The sequence below is a fragment of the Sus scrofa genome, chromosome 17 (genome assembly GCF_000003025.6).
Source record: "Sus scrofa isolate TJ Tabasco breed Duroc chromosome 17, Sscrofa11.1, whole genome shotgun sequence".
NCBI classification, from domain to species: Eukaryota; Metazoa; Chordata; class Mammalia; order Artiodactyla; family Suidae; genus Sus; species Sus scrofa.
This window is the reverse complement of record NC_010459.5, coordinates 8,540,300-8,553,526: the sequence shown is the minus strand read 5'-3', so window position 1 is coordinate 8,553,526 and position 13,227 is coordinate 8,540,300. Positions and strand designations below refer to the sequence as shown.

The window sequence follows — 13,227 nt, the reverse complement described above, 5'->3', positions numbered from 1 at the left end:
GGATTGAACCCGAAACCTCATGGTTCCAAGTCGGATTCGTTTCCACTGTGCCACGACGGGAACTCCCTTCGAATGTTTATAATTAATTTGGGAGGGGAGTTTAACTGTTACTTGACCCTCATTTTCACAAATTACAAATTTTAAGAGAAAAATAACCCTAGCGATTTTAAAATAAGAAATATACCATGAATCATTTAAATGAATATGTTAAATTATAAATTTAGGGTCATAAATTGAAGAAAACAAGCTATATATAAAATGGACAAAGCAGAAAGTTTGACATATACTTTAACTTCCGCCTTTTTTTAAAGACGGTGATATAAAAAACTTATACATTTTAAATCCTCAGTTCAAGCAGGTGATATTGTTGCTGATAATTTTTATCTCACCACAAATTTTACACATTGAATTGTTATTTACATTTCTAAAAGGTGCCATTTTTTGTAGCATTAAGAGTAAATCCGATAAGAACAAAATGTAATTTCAAGTTTTCTGTGTGATTAAAAGCTACCCGCATATGTGACCCATTGGAACACAATTAGTTTTGCCCCACACTCCACCTTTACCTGTGTCTGGATTTAGTTTGAATTTTTCTGCACCTGGACCAAATAATGTGTAAGTAATTTCAGCGTTGGAACGGATATCTGCATCTGTAGCGGAGACCTGCATGATCAATTTCCCAGGAAAGGCATCTTCTGGAATCATGTCAGAATATAAAGTCTACGAAGATTTTAAACGACAGTGTTAACATAAAACATTGAAACTTAACATGACCGTCAAGGGAATAAGAGAAATCATTTAGCTGTGGTCACACCACACATGGGAAATGACTAAAATTAAAATCCGAGGAGCTTGCAAAATTATTTTTCTTACCAAACACATTTAAAACAAAGAGGAGGCATGTAACAGTTAACGACTCCATACACTGGAAGAGTCTGGCCTGACATTTAAAACCTATGTAATTCTGAATTCTTTGTCTTTGACCTGGTTTCATATTTAAATTTAAATTCCTTTTTTTTTTTTTTTTTTTTTTTGCTTTTTAGGGCTGCACCCACGGCATATGGAGTTTCCCAGGCTAGGGGTCGAATCGGAGCTGTAGCTGCTGGCCTACGCCACAGCCACAGCGACGCGGGATCCGAGCCGCGTCTGCAACCTACACCACAGCTCATGGCGACGCCAGATCCTCAACCCACTGAATGATGCCAGGGAGCGAACCTGCAACCTCATGGTTCTTAGTCGGATTTGTTTCAGCTGCTCAATTGACGGGAACTCCTAAATTTAAATTCTTATAAGAAAATATACCTAGCACTTTGTATTTACCTAAAAATTGGAGAGAATAAATGCCTGATACATTCTGTCTACTTATTTCCAATACAGGAATTAATTGTTTGCCATCATTCTTAACACACAGCCAAGTAACTGCAGTTGAGAGAAGAGAACCTCGGGCAGTGGGAGAAAACAGATCACCTGAGGCCTAGGGGAAACCAGTGATGCTCAGGCCGGGGCTCTTCCATTACCCTGCTCCACCCTCCTCTCTCTTCAACCCTGACCTGGCTCTCAGACACAGTGCATGGCTGTTTCCAGTTGCAACTATTTAGAAATCCGTGTCATGAACCAAAACATAAGACAAACAGCCAAGACGTTGTTACACTTATTTTCTTAATGTGAGCTTGATTTTAACTGAACTACATTTCTGACCTGTAAAACGGGGTGTCTGGCAATACTGATGATTTATATGATCATTAATTCTATGTCTATTATTCTATTAATTTCTATTAAGTTCTAATTCTATTACTCTACTAAATTCTAAGTCCTAATTCTATTAATTCCAAAGGTAACAGAAGTGTTGAAAAATAAAACACACACTTAGTTTCTACAAGATACACACACATACCACAATCCTCCCTTCCAGAAAACATCCCCTCTTTGCTATCCTCTCAAATGACTCTAATTATCAGACTTATCTTTGGTCTCTCTCCCAATCCCTCCAGGAGTAATTTTATAATCCTGACTGAACGCTTGCTGCGCTGCCACGGCCAAGCGGGACCAAGTGCCAGCAGTTTCCCCTTTGTAGCATCATCTGCCTTTCGTTCCCTGCACCTCGACCCACTTCCTACATCCCCGCTTTCACTTTTCCTCAGCCAACTGGACATGAGACCACCAGATTCAGATTCTCTCTACTCCTGGTTCACACCAGCTCCACCTTTCACATCTGAAAGGCGTTGGGGATTCCCAACTCCCCGCAATGTCCTTTAAGCCTTGACAAGCCAGTGTAGCCTCCTGCCCCGCCGCCTCCCACACCTGCTCTTGGATATCTTATCACCACCTCCCAGGCTGAGCATTTTCTCATCCTGCAGCTCTGGGATCACTCCCGCCCTTTCTGAGCAACCTCAGATGGGGACAGCTCTTCCTTAGGATATAGTTTGTCCTCATACTAAATCATGGGCTCCAGAGGGGCAGAAGCCACACGGAGAATCTCTTAGTTTTCCTAGCAGAAGAGCAAGGGCCCAAAAAACACTCTGTTTAAAGCAACAGAGCTTTGCATCAGGAACTTCCGGCCTATTATTTCTCCATATGTAACCTGGCCCCAAATGATGGGAATACCTTTATGAAAACTTAACAGAGCATGTTTAGCATTAAGTACAACAGCAATCCTACCCATGATTTGTAATATTTTTGAATGAGGTTTTTCAGTGATTTAGCAGTCCCCAAAAGTAGTTCTGAAGCTAATCCAACTCTTGCCCCATTTCACTTTCATCTCGACTTAAAACCGTGAGAGAGAACAATGGAATACATCTGAATTACAGCACAGCACCACATGACAGTCCTACTGAAAAGCTAAGAAATTGGAACTAGTAATATATAATCTTAAAAAAAAAGAATAGCCTACCTTTTCACAAATAGGACTGTTGTCATTTGCATCAAGAACTTTCACTTCAACTATAGCTTTGGATGAGAAGGTCCCATCAGTTGCTGTGATAGTCAGAAGATAATTGTCCCTTTTTTCCCGATCTAGAGGTTTCTTGACATAGACCTTCCATTCATTCTGTATATTTTCAACAGCAAACTGCCCCAAAGGATCTCCTCCTATTAAATCAATGGAAGAAGATGACAGTCAAATTTGTTGAAAAAAGAGGAAGTAAAAAGGGAAATTGTATAAAACACTGTGATTTTAAAGATTTTTTTAAAATAATTAATTTAAATTTGTTATGTTAGCTTGCCCATTTAGTAAAAAAAAAAGAACCCAAAAAACCACACCCTCAAAAAAACAAAAAACAAAGAAAGCAGCACTAAAATGTTATTTAAACATAACACTAAGCCAAATAAAATAGACTATTAGCAACACTTTAGCCTTCACTGAAACTATAGTTTTTTCCCTTTTTAATTATATATTTTTTATACACTCTGTATAAAGTACAACAGAATGAATCACAAAAATCAAAATCAGTCTAATGAAACTATTGGCTTTGCTCAGGCAAAGAACTTGAAATGTAGTTTAATAGATGTTATTTCTACTTACTTTAGATACATACTAAAATCACTGGGAGTTAAATCCCAATTTCTATACATATCTCAGGATTTATACTTCCAATACAATTTAATTTTAAATTAAACCAGTAAATGTGTTACCTGTTATGTAATAGGTAACTTGTCTGTTAATCTCTTCAGAATCAGCATCTGTAGTACTCAGGATGGCAATTACGCCCCCTGGTGGATCATCTTCACTCACAGTCCCTTTATAAATCTCTGCCGTGAACCGTGGTGGGCTATCGTTGACATCGGTGACAGTGACATCCACGATGGCAGTGGAGGAGAGCTGAACCTTTTCCCCGAGATCTGATGCAACCACCTTTATCTGGTATCGGTCTCTCTTTTCATGGTCAAGTTCCTTTAGGGTTGTAATCCAGCCTGTTTCCATGTTAATGGCAAAAGATTCAATGACTTCGACACTTTGTGACTGATCTAGATTATACATCACTTGACCGTTAGTTCCTGAATCCAGGTCAGACGCCCTGATCTGGATGACTCTGCTCCCTGCTGGCAGGTTTTCAACAATAAATGCCTCATAGGGATTGGACTCTAAGACAGGGCTGTTATCGTTTGCATCTTTCACTTGGATACTCACATCTACCGAAGCCACCACCTCGTAGTCATCATGAGAGCACCTGGCAAGTACAGAAAACTGGTACCATTTAGTCGCCTCGTGGTCCAGGCTCTTTTCCAGTTTCAGCCTCCCACTCTGCTTGTCAATCACAAAGAACTCATCCCTGTTGCTCTCGGGCGTATTCCCTTTGACAAGGCTGTAAAGGACGGTCCCGCTGTGTTCTGCTCGGATGAGATCTATTTCTGTACCAATAGGCACGTCTTCCGAAACTGTATAGGTGTAAAATGGTTCTGAAAATCTCGGGAGTCGCAGTTCCGGTGGAAGTACTTTAACATAGACGGGGACGACAGATTCCTTGGGGGGAGACCCGTTATCCACAGCTCTGACAAAGAAAGTGAAGACCTCGTTTTCTAAGCCAACTAAGCTTTCCTTGGTAGTGATGATGCCAGACAGTCTGTTAATTTCCAAATTCTCTTTAACGTTTTCGGAATCTGCTTCGATGGCATAGGTGACATCGGCATTGGATCCCTCATCAGCGTCACTGGCGAGGACTTTGATGACTGACGTCCCTTTGGGAACATTGGAGCCGATGTTTACTTCAAACTTGGTTGCTCGAAACTGCGGCGCGTTATCATTGTCGTCTGTGAGGATGACGTTAATGGTGCAGAAAGCAACTTTTCCACCCGCATCCTTGGCCATGAAACGAATCGGGATTACTTTCTCTGCAGGGGTTTCTCGATCGAGTTTTTCTAAAGTAAAGATCTGTCCTCTCTCATTTGTGTAAAACCTGTCTTTGGCAAAGTCATTTATAATATGGTAGGTCACTTGGCCGTAAATACCCGAATCCCCGTCAGTCGCTTTAACCTCAGTCACCAGGGTGTGCAAGGGAGCGTTCTCGGCGAGCTCCACTTCATATTCGTTCTGGAGAAAAACAGGACTGTGCAAATTGCCTCCAATCACAGTTACACGAACCTGCGCTGAGCTTCTGAAAACCCCATCTGACACGGAAACCTGCAGGGTGTAGGAGGGCTTCAGGGCCTGCCGGCGCAGGTTTGCAAGCGTGATGATCCCCGTCCTGCCGTCAACGACAAAATTCTTATGATCATTGCCAGAGAGAATGGAATATTCCAACTTGTCTATGTCTGAACTGTCTGCATCATAGGCTTTTACACAGGTCACAAAATGCCCGTGGGCAGCGTGCTCACTAATTTTGGCCTCATAGACTGGTTGGTCAAACAGTGGCGAGTGATCATTGAGGTCAGTGACATCCACGGTGACAATCACCTCGCTGCTCAGAGGGGGCATGCCGCCATCCACAGCCCTGACGAAAATCTTGTGCTGCTGGAACTGCTCATAATCCAAAGTCCTGACCAGCGAGATGAGACCCGTGCTGCTGTCTATGTGAAAATGATCATGACTCTTGCTGTGATTCCCAAACATATGGTACGAAATCCCTCTGTTTGGCTCTGAGTCGGAATCTGTTGCTCTGACCTGGACCACGGATGTTCCAATTACAGTGGCCTCGGACAGGGTGGCGGCATAGGACTGCTGGACGAACACGGGAGGGTTGTCATTGATGTCTTCCACTACGATGTCCACAAAGACCTCGGCGTGAGCGCCGGTCAGGGAGTCAGTTGCTCGGATGCTCAGTTTGTACGCCGGGTGGGACTCAAAGTCCAGAGGCGCTATGACGTTGATCACTCCGGTGTTGAAGTTAATAGTGAACTGGCTGAAAGGATCGCCGTCCGTGATGCTGTAGAACACTTTCAGCCCCTCTGGACTGTTGGCTTGTACGTGGACGACAGGGCTGTGCACCTGTATGTTCTCTGGAATCTCGGCGCTGTAGAAAGGCTTTTCAAACACGGGCATGGCTTTATTCATGACGGTGATGGGAACTATGACTTCAGCCGAGAAAGCTGGGCTTCCTCCATCTTTTGCAACCACTGTGATGAGATACTCTTTATTTAAGGTGTCAGGTTCAAATGGCTTTTTCAGCGAAATCTCACCCGAAGATCCAATTTGGAAATGTTCATGGTGTTCCTTGAGGTAGTAATGCACTTCCCCATTCCGGCCGCTGTCTCTGTCAATGGCGGTTACGTAGCGAATGATCTGGCCCACGGCGGTGTCCACCTTGACAACGGCGTAGTAAGGAAGGTTGACAAACACCGGCGCGTTGTCGTTCTGGTCTTCAATGACGACCTTCACGACGACATGGGCCACTGCCGAAGGCTTCCGTTCCTGCGTCACTTCCACCACCACGTCAAAGGTCTCCAGCTGTTCCCGATCAAACGGTATCCCCGTGGTCGAGAGAACTCCGGAAGTGCGGCTGATTTTAAACCTGCGATCCGGGTTGAGGATATGATAAAACAGGGGCTCATTGATTGGATTCCCAATAGCAGTAATGACAGCTAACGTTTTGGCTTCGGTAGAATTCTCTTTCACTGTGGCAGAGTAGAAGTCTTGAGTAAACTTGAGCTGACTTTCTTTGCTTTCTCTCACATTAATTTTCACAGAGGTAAAGCTTGCAAATCTGCCATCAGAAGCTCTGACAGTTAACTCATAGCGGCTCCTTAAGTGAGTTGTGTTCTGTACAGTTACAGTCCCAGTCTTGGGGTCCATTGAGAACTTCTCCCCGATGTTGCCTTCGGTGATGGAATACATTAACTGTGAGAATGCGCTTGAATCAGCATCTGTAGCATTTACTGTGATGACCTTGACTCCTTTGTATGTGGGCAACAAAAGAGATGCTTCATATAAGGATTTGGAGAACACGGGAGGGCAGTCATTAATGTCGATTACGTGAATAGTCACATTGGCTGCATACTCAGCAAACAAACGTGGTATGCCCATGTCGTGCACTTGTACAGTAAAGTGAAAAGTACTCGTTTCTTCATAGTCCAAACTCAGTACTGTATGAATAGCACCAGTGCTAGAATCAATAGCAAAATATTTGTGTATAGATGGTTCAACAATGTGATAGACGAGCAAAGCATTTGATTCTTTATCCGCATCAGTGGCTCGAATAACTAATGGGACATTCCTGTCTGTCAGGACCACGCTGTTAATTGAAGCTGATTCGCTAACGAGCCCTGTGTATTCTGACTGCATAAAAACTGGGGAGTTGTCGTTTTCATCCTGTAGATGCACCAGAACAGTTGTATTTGTAGACAAACCAGCCATGTTAGTTCCTTGTATTGTCAATGTGTAAACGGGCAACGTTTCAAAATCTAAAGCCTTCTGAGTGATGATGCTTCCAGAATGTGGATTAATATCAAAGGCATCAGCTATATTCCCATCTTTTATTTCATAAATCACTGATGACTGACTATGAGCTGTAACCATTCCGACGAAACTCCCAATGCTGATTGTTTCACTAATTTCAAAAGAATATTCTTTTGATGTAAACTTGGGAGAGGCATTGTCAGCGATGGTGACAAAGATTCGCACAGAAGTCATTTCACTCATTGGTGGGTTGCCTTTATCTGTAGCTTTTACCATTAAGTCATATTCCACTTGTTTACTTCGATCTAATTCTTTGGCAGTTTTTATGGAGCCCAGGATGGGATCAATTGTAAAAGAATTTCCAATGTTGCCTGGGAAGAGAGAAAAAAACATGTTAGAGGAAAACAGAGGGACCCATCAATGTTTGAAAGGAACGTGTTCCATTCAACTTGTCTCATTTTTCAATGTGTTTCACTTTTATCCACCTAAAGGCAAACTTTTGTTTTGTCTATAAATTATGATAAGTAAGAAATATCACTCTATACCTGAAGCCAAAACTCACTCTCTGGTTGAACTGGGAATGTACGGTGGAAAGATATGGTTATCCTTCCCATAAAATAGTCAATAATTTCTTTTTTTTTTTTTTTTTTTTTTTGTCTTTTCTAGGGCCACACCTGCGGCATGTGGAGTTTCCCAGGCTAGGGTTCTCACTGGAGCTGTAGCCGCCGGCCTACACGAGAGCCACAGCAACGTGGGATCTGAGCCGTGTCTGCGACCTACACCACAGCTCATGACAACGCCGGATCCTTAACCCACTGAGCAAGGGCAGGGATCAAACCTGCAACCTCATGGTTCCTAGTCAGATTCGTTAACCACTGAGCCATGACGGGAACTCCCAGTTAATAATTTCTAAGAGTCAATATATCACCCTTTGGGATATATTTTTTTATCACTTGCAAATTCTACAGAATCTTATTCACCATGAAAAAGAAGACTTCAATTAAAGTTAATCAACTTCAAGAGTTTGTTCCCTACAAGTTAGGGAATTGATGAATAAGCTTGTGTATGATCTGCCCTACTTTGCAGGTTTTGAAGATTTTAAGAATACTCCCTGAAGTTTTCTCAGATCAATTTAATTTCTAGGCGAGTGGTTCTCAACTCCAGGCAACTTCACCCAGAAAGGGACATTAGACCAGGTCTGGACACATTTTTGGTGACTGCTACTTGTGGGGAGAGCATGCTCCTAACATCCGGTGGGTAGAGACCAGGGATACTGCTCAACATCCTAAAATACACAGGACGGTCCTCACAACCAGGAATCTTTTGGTCCAAAGTGTCAACAGTGCTGAGGCTGAAAACTCTAAGACTGTTCTACTTGCTTCTCTTTGGACCATGTCTAGCTATGCTGTCTACATGTATTTAGCTGTGCATGTATCTCCACAACAAGTCCATTGTTTTGCGCCACTGACTGAAATCTTTCTGACAAAACCAGCAGTTTCCTACAGTTTTGCAATTAGTAAAGCTATCTTTTTAGGGAAGATCAAGGCCATGTGAGGGTCCTCGGATTCTATCCATCTATGAACCCTTCTTCCCTTTCCTGTTTTATAAACAGAGTCCAGACTCATTCATACTTGTCACAGAACTGAACTTATTTTCCCCCAATGAACCATTACACCCCAAACAAAGCTGACGGGCCACTTCACTGCCTTCTCAAACTCAGCGTTCCTCCTGGTTTGCAATCGAGTGTGGTCTTTCATGGACCAGAATCACTCGCTGTGATGTGCCAACCAGGGGCTTAACCATGCACTCCCTCCTCCAACGTCATTACTAGTCAACTTTTCCTCCACCGCCTTTAACACATTTTCCCTTCCTTTAGCCCATTTCCCAAACCTCCAAGATTGTTCCTTCTGAGGCCAGACCCAGTCTGGTTTTCATTAAATCTGCCTGGCTCTGCATCCAGGCTCCAGGGCCAGGCCCTCGCCTGCCACAGAACAGAGGCCCAGAGTGTCTCCACACCACGAAGCTCTGGGCTGAATCCTGGTGCACGAGTCGGGTCAGGCTGCTTCTGCCGGGCCTCTCAGACGCCAATTTCCGGCCTGTCTGCATTTATGAGAGTCAGTGACCCTGGATTCTCTCTCATTGTGTTTTTGTCAGTCATCAGAATCCCAAGGTCCTTTCTCAGCCACCTGTGCATGGCCTCCCATTTCCAAAGCTGTGACTGGTCGGCTGCCTGGACCACCACAAGGGACTGTAAAAACCTCTGGACAACTGCCTTTATCCCCAGCCTTCACTCTCCTATGTCTGTACTAATAAAGTGGCCCACCTACCATATTTTATATTCATTCATCTGTCTGTATTTCTCTTTTATTTTCTACAGTGAAATCTCCAAGCTTTAAAAACAGAGGAGGAATGAATGGCTTTTGTCTGGTGGAGCAGGCTCTTCTGTCGGGCGAGCAGACTTTCATCTCAGGACCTCTGCGTGAACTGGGTCCTCTCTTGGAACAGTCTTCCCCAGCTAGTCTCATTGCTTCCACGCAAACACACACACACACACACACCACTTGTTCATTCATTCATTAAGATGCTGCCCAAATGCCCCTTCCACGACCTCCCCATTCAGCATGTTCCATTACCCTGTGGTGTTTTTTTTTGGGGGGGAGAGGGCTTTTTAGGGTCGCGTTTGCAGCATATGGAAGATCCCAGGCTAGGGGTTGAATTGGAGCTACAGCTGCTGGCCTACACCACAGCTCACGGCAACGCCAGATCCTTAACCCACTGAGCGAGGCCAGGGATCAAAACCTGCATCCTCATGGATACTGGTCAGATTCGTTTCTGCTGAGCCACGATGGGAACTCCTACCCTGTTTTTTCTTTAGAGCATACACTGCAACTTTGTTCTTATCTGTTCTCCCACTAGAAAGTGAGCGCCACTTAAACAGGGCTTGTTTTGTTCATTACTTTATCACCTGTGCCTAGAAAAGTGTCTGACCCATAGGTGACACTTGGCAAATACTGAATGAAACAACTTTCACACATGTATGGAAAAAGAAAAGAAATAAATACCAAAGAGGTTTAATCAGTAGCTGTAAAAATTAATACATTCATTAAGGTACTATATTTTTATTTCTATATAAATATATTCATACTATATTCCGATCATTTCTAACAACCATATGTTAGATTCAGCACTTCATTTAAGGTATTAGCAAAAGGAATGTGTAGTGGCTAACTGGAAATCTCTGATAAAAAGTTTTTATCAGCCATGTGAAATTCAGAAACCTTCTTTTATTATGAGCAGTTATCTTCACTTTGATAAAGACATTGCTGAGCTCGTCACTGATAACAAGAAGGTTAAACAGGAACATAGCTAGTTAATATATGAATCCTACATACACATATGCCATGGCAGAAACCATCAAATTGGCACATGGGAGAGCAACCTCCTATTTATGTGAAAAAAAAACACTGAAGGCTGCTGAGCGGCTAGAAGTTGTCCTTGTCCAATCAGTTCACCAAAGACTGAAATACACATATGGCCTTTGTGAACAAATTACTACGGCAGTGACTGAAGTATTACTAGGTTGAGGCCCTGTCATTCACTTTAGGGGAGATACTGGTGATTTCTAGTCTTAAACTGTTTTCTCTATTTGAACAGGCAGTTATCTGCACAAACGTGCAAATGTGTGCTCATTAGCTATGAGTGTATGACACACAGACCGCCCCCCCAAAGATCAGCGAGCTGTGCAGGCACCTGCTATTTCCCACAATGAACAGTGATTGCCTAACAGTACGGCAACCTCTGTAGAGCCTCGACTGCAATTCTATTTAATCTAAGTCTGGGGAAGAAAACCATTTCTGGTCACTAAGTGTATTTACTGTCTGCTATTTCCAGAGGTTACAACAGTTTTGAAGTTACAATAATCTACTTAAAAAAAACCCAAAAAACAAAAAATAAAAACCCAAACCCACTACAGCCCAGAGTATGGCACTGATGTGTCTCTAAACACATAATTCAATTGTTACTGAAAATGTTCTTTAATGAATTTCTTTTTCCCTAAAGACTCCTGATCAGACCAAACCTTTCCCTCAATAAATTGCTAATTAAACATGTGGTGTTTGGGCCTGGATTTATAACTACTCTATTGAACTTTATTAAATGTAATCTGACACGAATCAGAAGCAAGTGATTATGAATACACTGATGAATGAAGGCTGTGTGACCATTTTTTGTTCCTACTATTCCATCAGATTTAAACACACAATTCTACTGTACTGTAATGGTAGTCATTTCCTATAAAGTAATTGTACAGCATGATTTTGACATTAAAGGAAATAATTGTATTCATTTAGTAAAGTCCAAATTGTATGCCAGGCAAGGCCTTCTGTATTATCTACTCTTTGAGTGGTGCTACAGTTCCATTCTTGGAATACCAAATTACTAATCCCATCAGTCATCACAAGCATTTAAAGAATGCACATGCCTTCAGTGAGGCACCAACAATCATATTTTAAACACCCAGTTGTTGAAAATTATGTGAAAGCTAAGGGAAAGTTTAACATTTTCTCCTACACAAAGCCAGTCAGCCTGTCTAAAAGAAAATTATTTTATTGAAGTGCTCAGGCATGCACAAACGGAATGTACTGTTTTTTTTTTTAACAGTGAAATTTCTGAAGCAGTGGAAAAATCATCCTTATTCAAGGTACCAACCACACTACAATCCATTTTAACACTGCAACCTCAGACAGTATATGAGGTCTTATTTGTGAGTAATGGCCTAAATTTGGTCAGAGAAATAAATGAAACTTCAAATATATTAGGAAATAAAAATAGGATAACCACATAAAACACATTGGTTAAGTATTTGTGAACTGAAGTTTGACACTTGCTGTCAGCCTCTACATGGAGTAAAACATGAGCCACTGATGCTGCCGACCCACAGCACCCCCTGAGCGAAACTCAGGGTGGAGACCAGGCGTGAGGCCCTCTGTGCTCTGGGAAAACTGGAAGCTCAGGTCTTCAGAGAGTTAGATATTTTTGGGAGAAGGTTTTATGAGCCAAATTCTTGCATCTCTTCATACCTAGAAAAACACTAACGTCCATCAATGATGACTGGCATCTGTGACTCGTAGTAACCTTCAGAGACCAGCAGAAAACGTGCCTAAAATGTGCGCGTGGCTGATGCACCTCCCCCTTCACCTTTATGGCCCATATCTGGACATTGCCTCTTTCCTCTTTGCGGCAGTATTTCGGAGCTCTCTGAAATCCTGCCTCCTGGGCTGTAGGGAGTGGGCAAGACAAAAGATGTCATGCATAGTCTTCTGTGAGAACAGCCACTCCCAAGGGGAAGACACAAAAAGGCTGGCCCACAGCTGAGATGCATATCCAAGGAGCGATTCCAGTGAGTGCAGAACTTTACATCTTCCCATAGAAAAGGGTTTTCTGTAAATCTTCTGTAAATCCGGTGATCTGTAAATCCTTTGTTCCTACTACCTTCCCTTTATTGCAAAAAGTTATATATCCTAGCTTCCTCCCCTCCTGGGTGCAGAGAAGGGTTTTTCAGGGCTACCTGAGATGCTATCTAAGGGGCTTACGACCTAATTTCACCCCAAATAAAACTTAACTCTCAACTTCCAGGTTGTATTTTTTAAGTTGACACACTGTTATTTTTTTTGCTTTTTAGGGCTGCACTGGTGGCATATGGAGGTTTCCAGGCTGGGTTTGAATTGGAGCTGCAGCCGCTGGCCTAAGCCACAGCCACAGCAATGCTGGATCCGAGCCGAATCTGTGACCTACACCACAGCTCATGGCAACGCCAGATCTTTAACCCACTGAGCGAGGCCATGCATACTGGTCAGATTCATTTCCACTTAGCCATGGCAGGAACTCAGCGTTTCGTTTTA

At 42.7% G+C, this 13,227-nt stretch overlaps 1 protein-coding gene across 1 annotated transcript in view; it reads right to left on the bottom strand.

The window, feature by feature from the left end:
• FAT1 (FAT tumor suppressor homolog 1 (Drosophila)) overlaps positions 1-13,227 on the bottom strand; it is a 114,617-nt gene that overhangs the window by 27,189 nt on the left and 74,201 nt on the right. Inside the window, 3 exon segments of the mRNA NM_001190170.1 lie at positions 567-720; positions 2,891-3,087; positions 3,631-7,698. Coding sequence (NP_001177099.1) covers positions 567-720; positions 2,891-3,087; positions 3,631-7,698 — 4,419 coding nt within the window.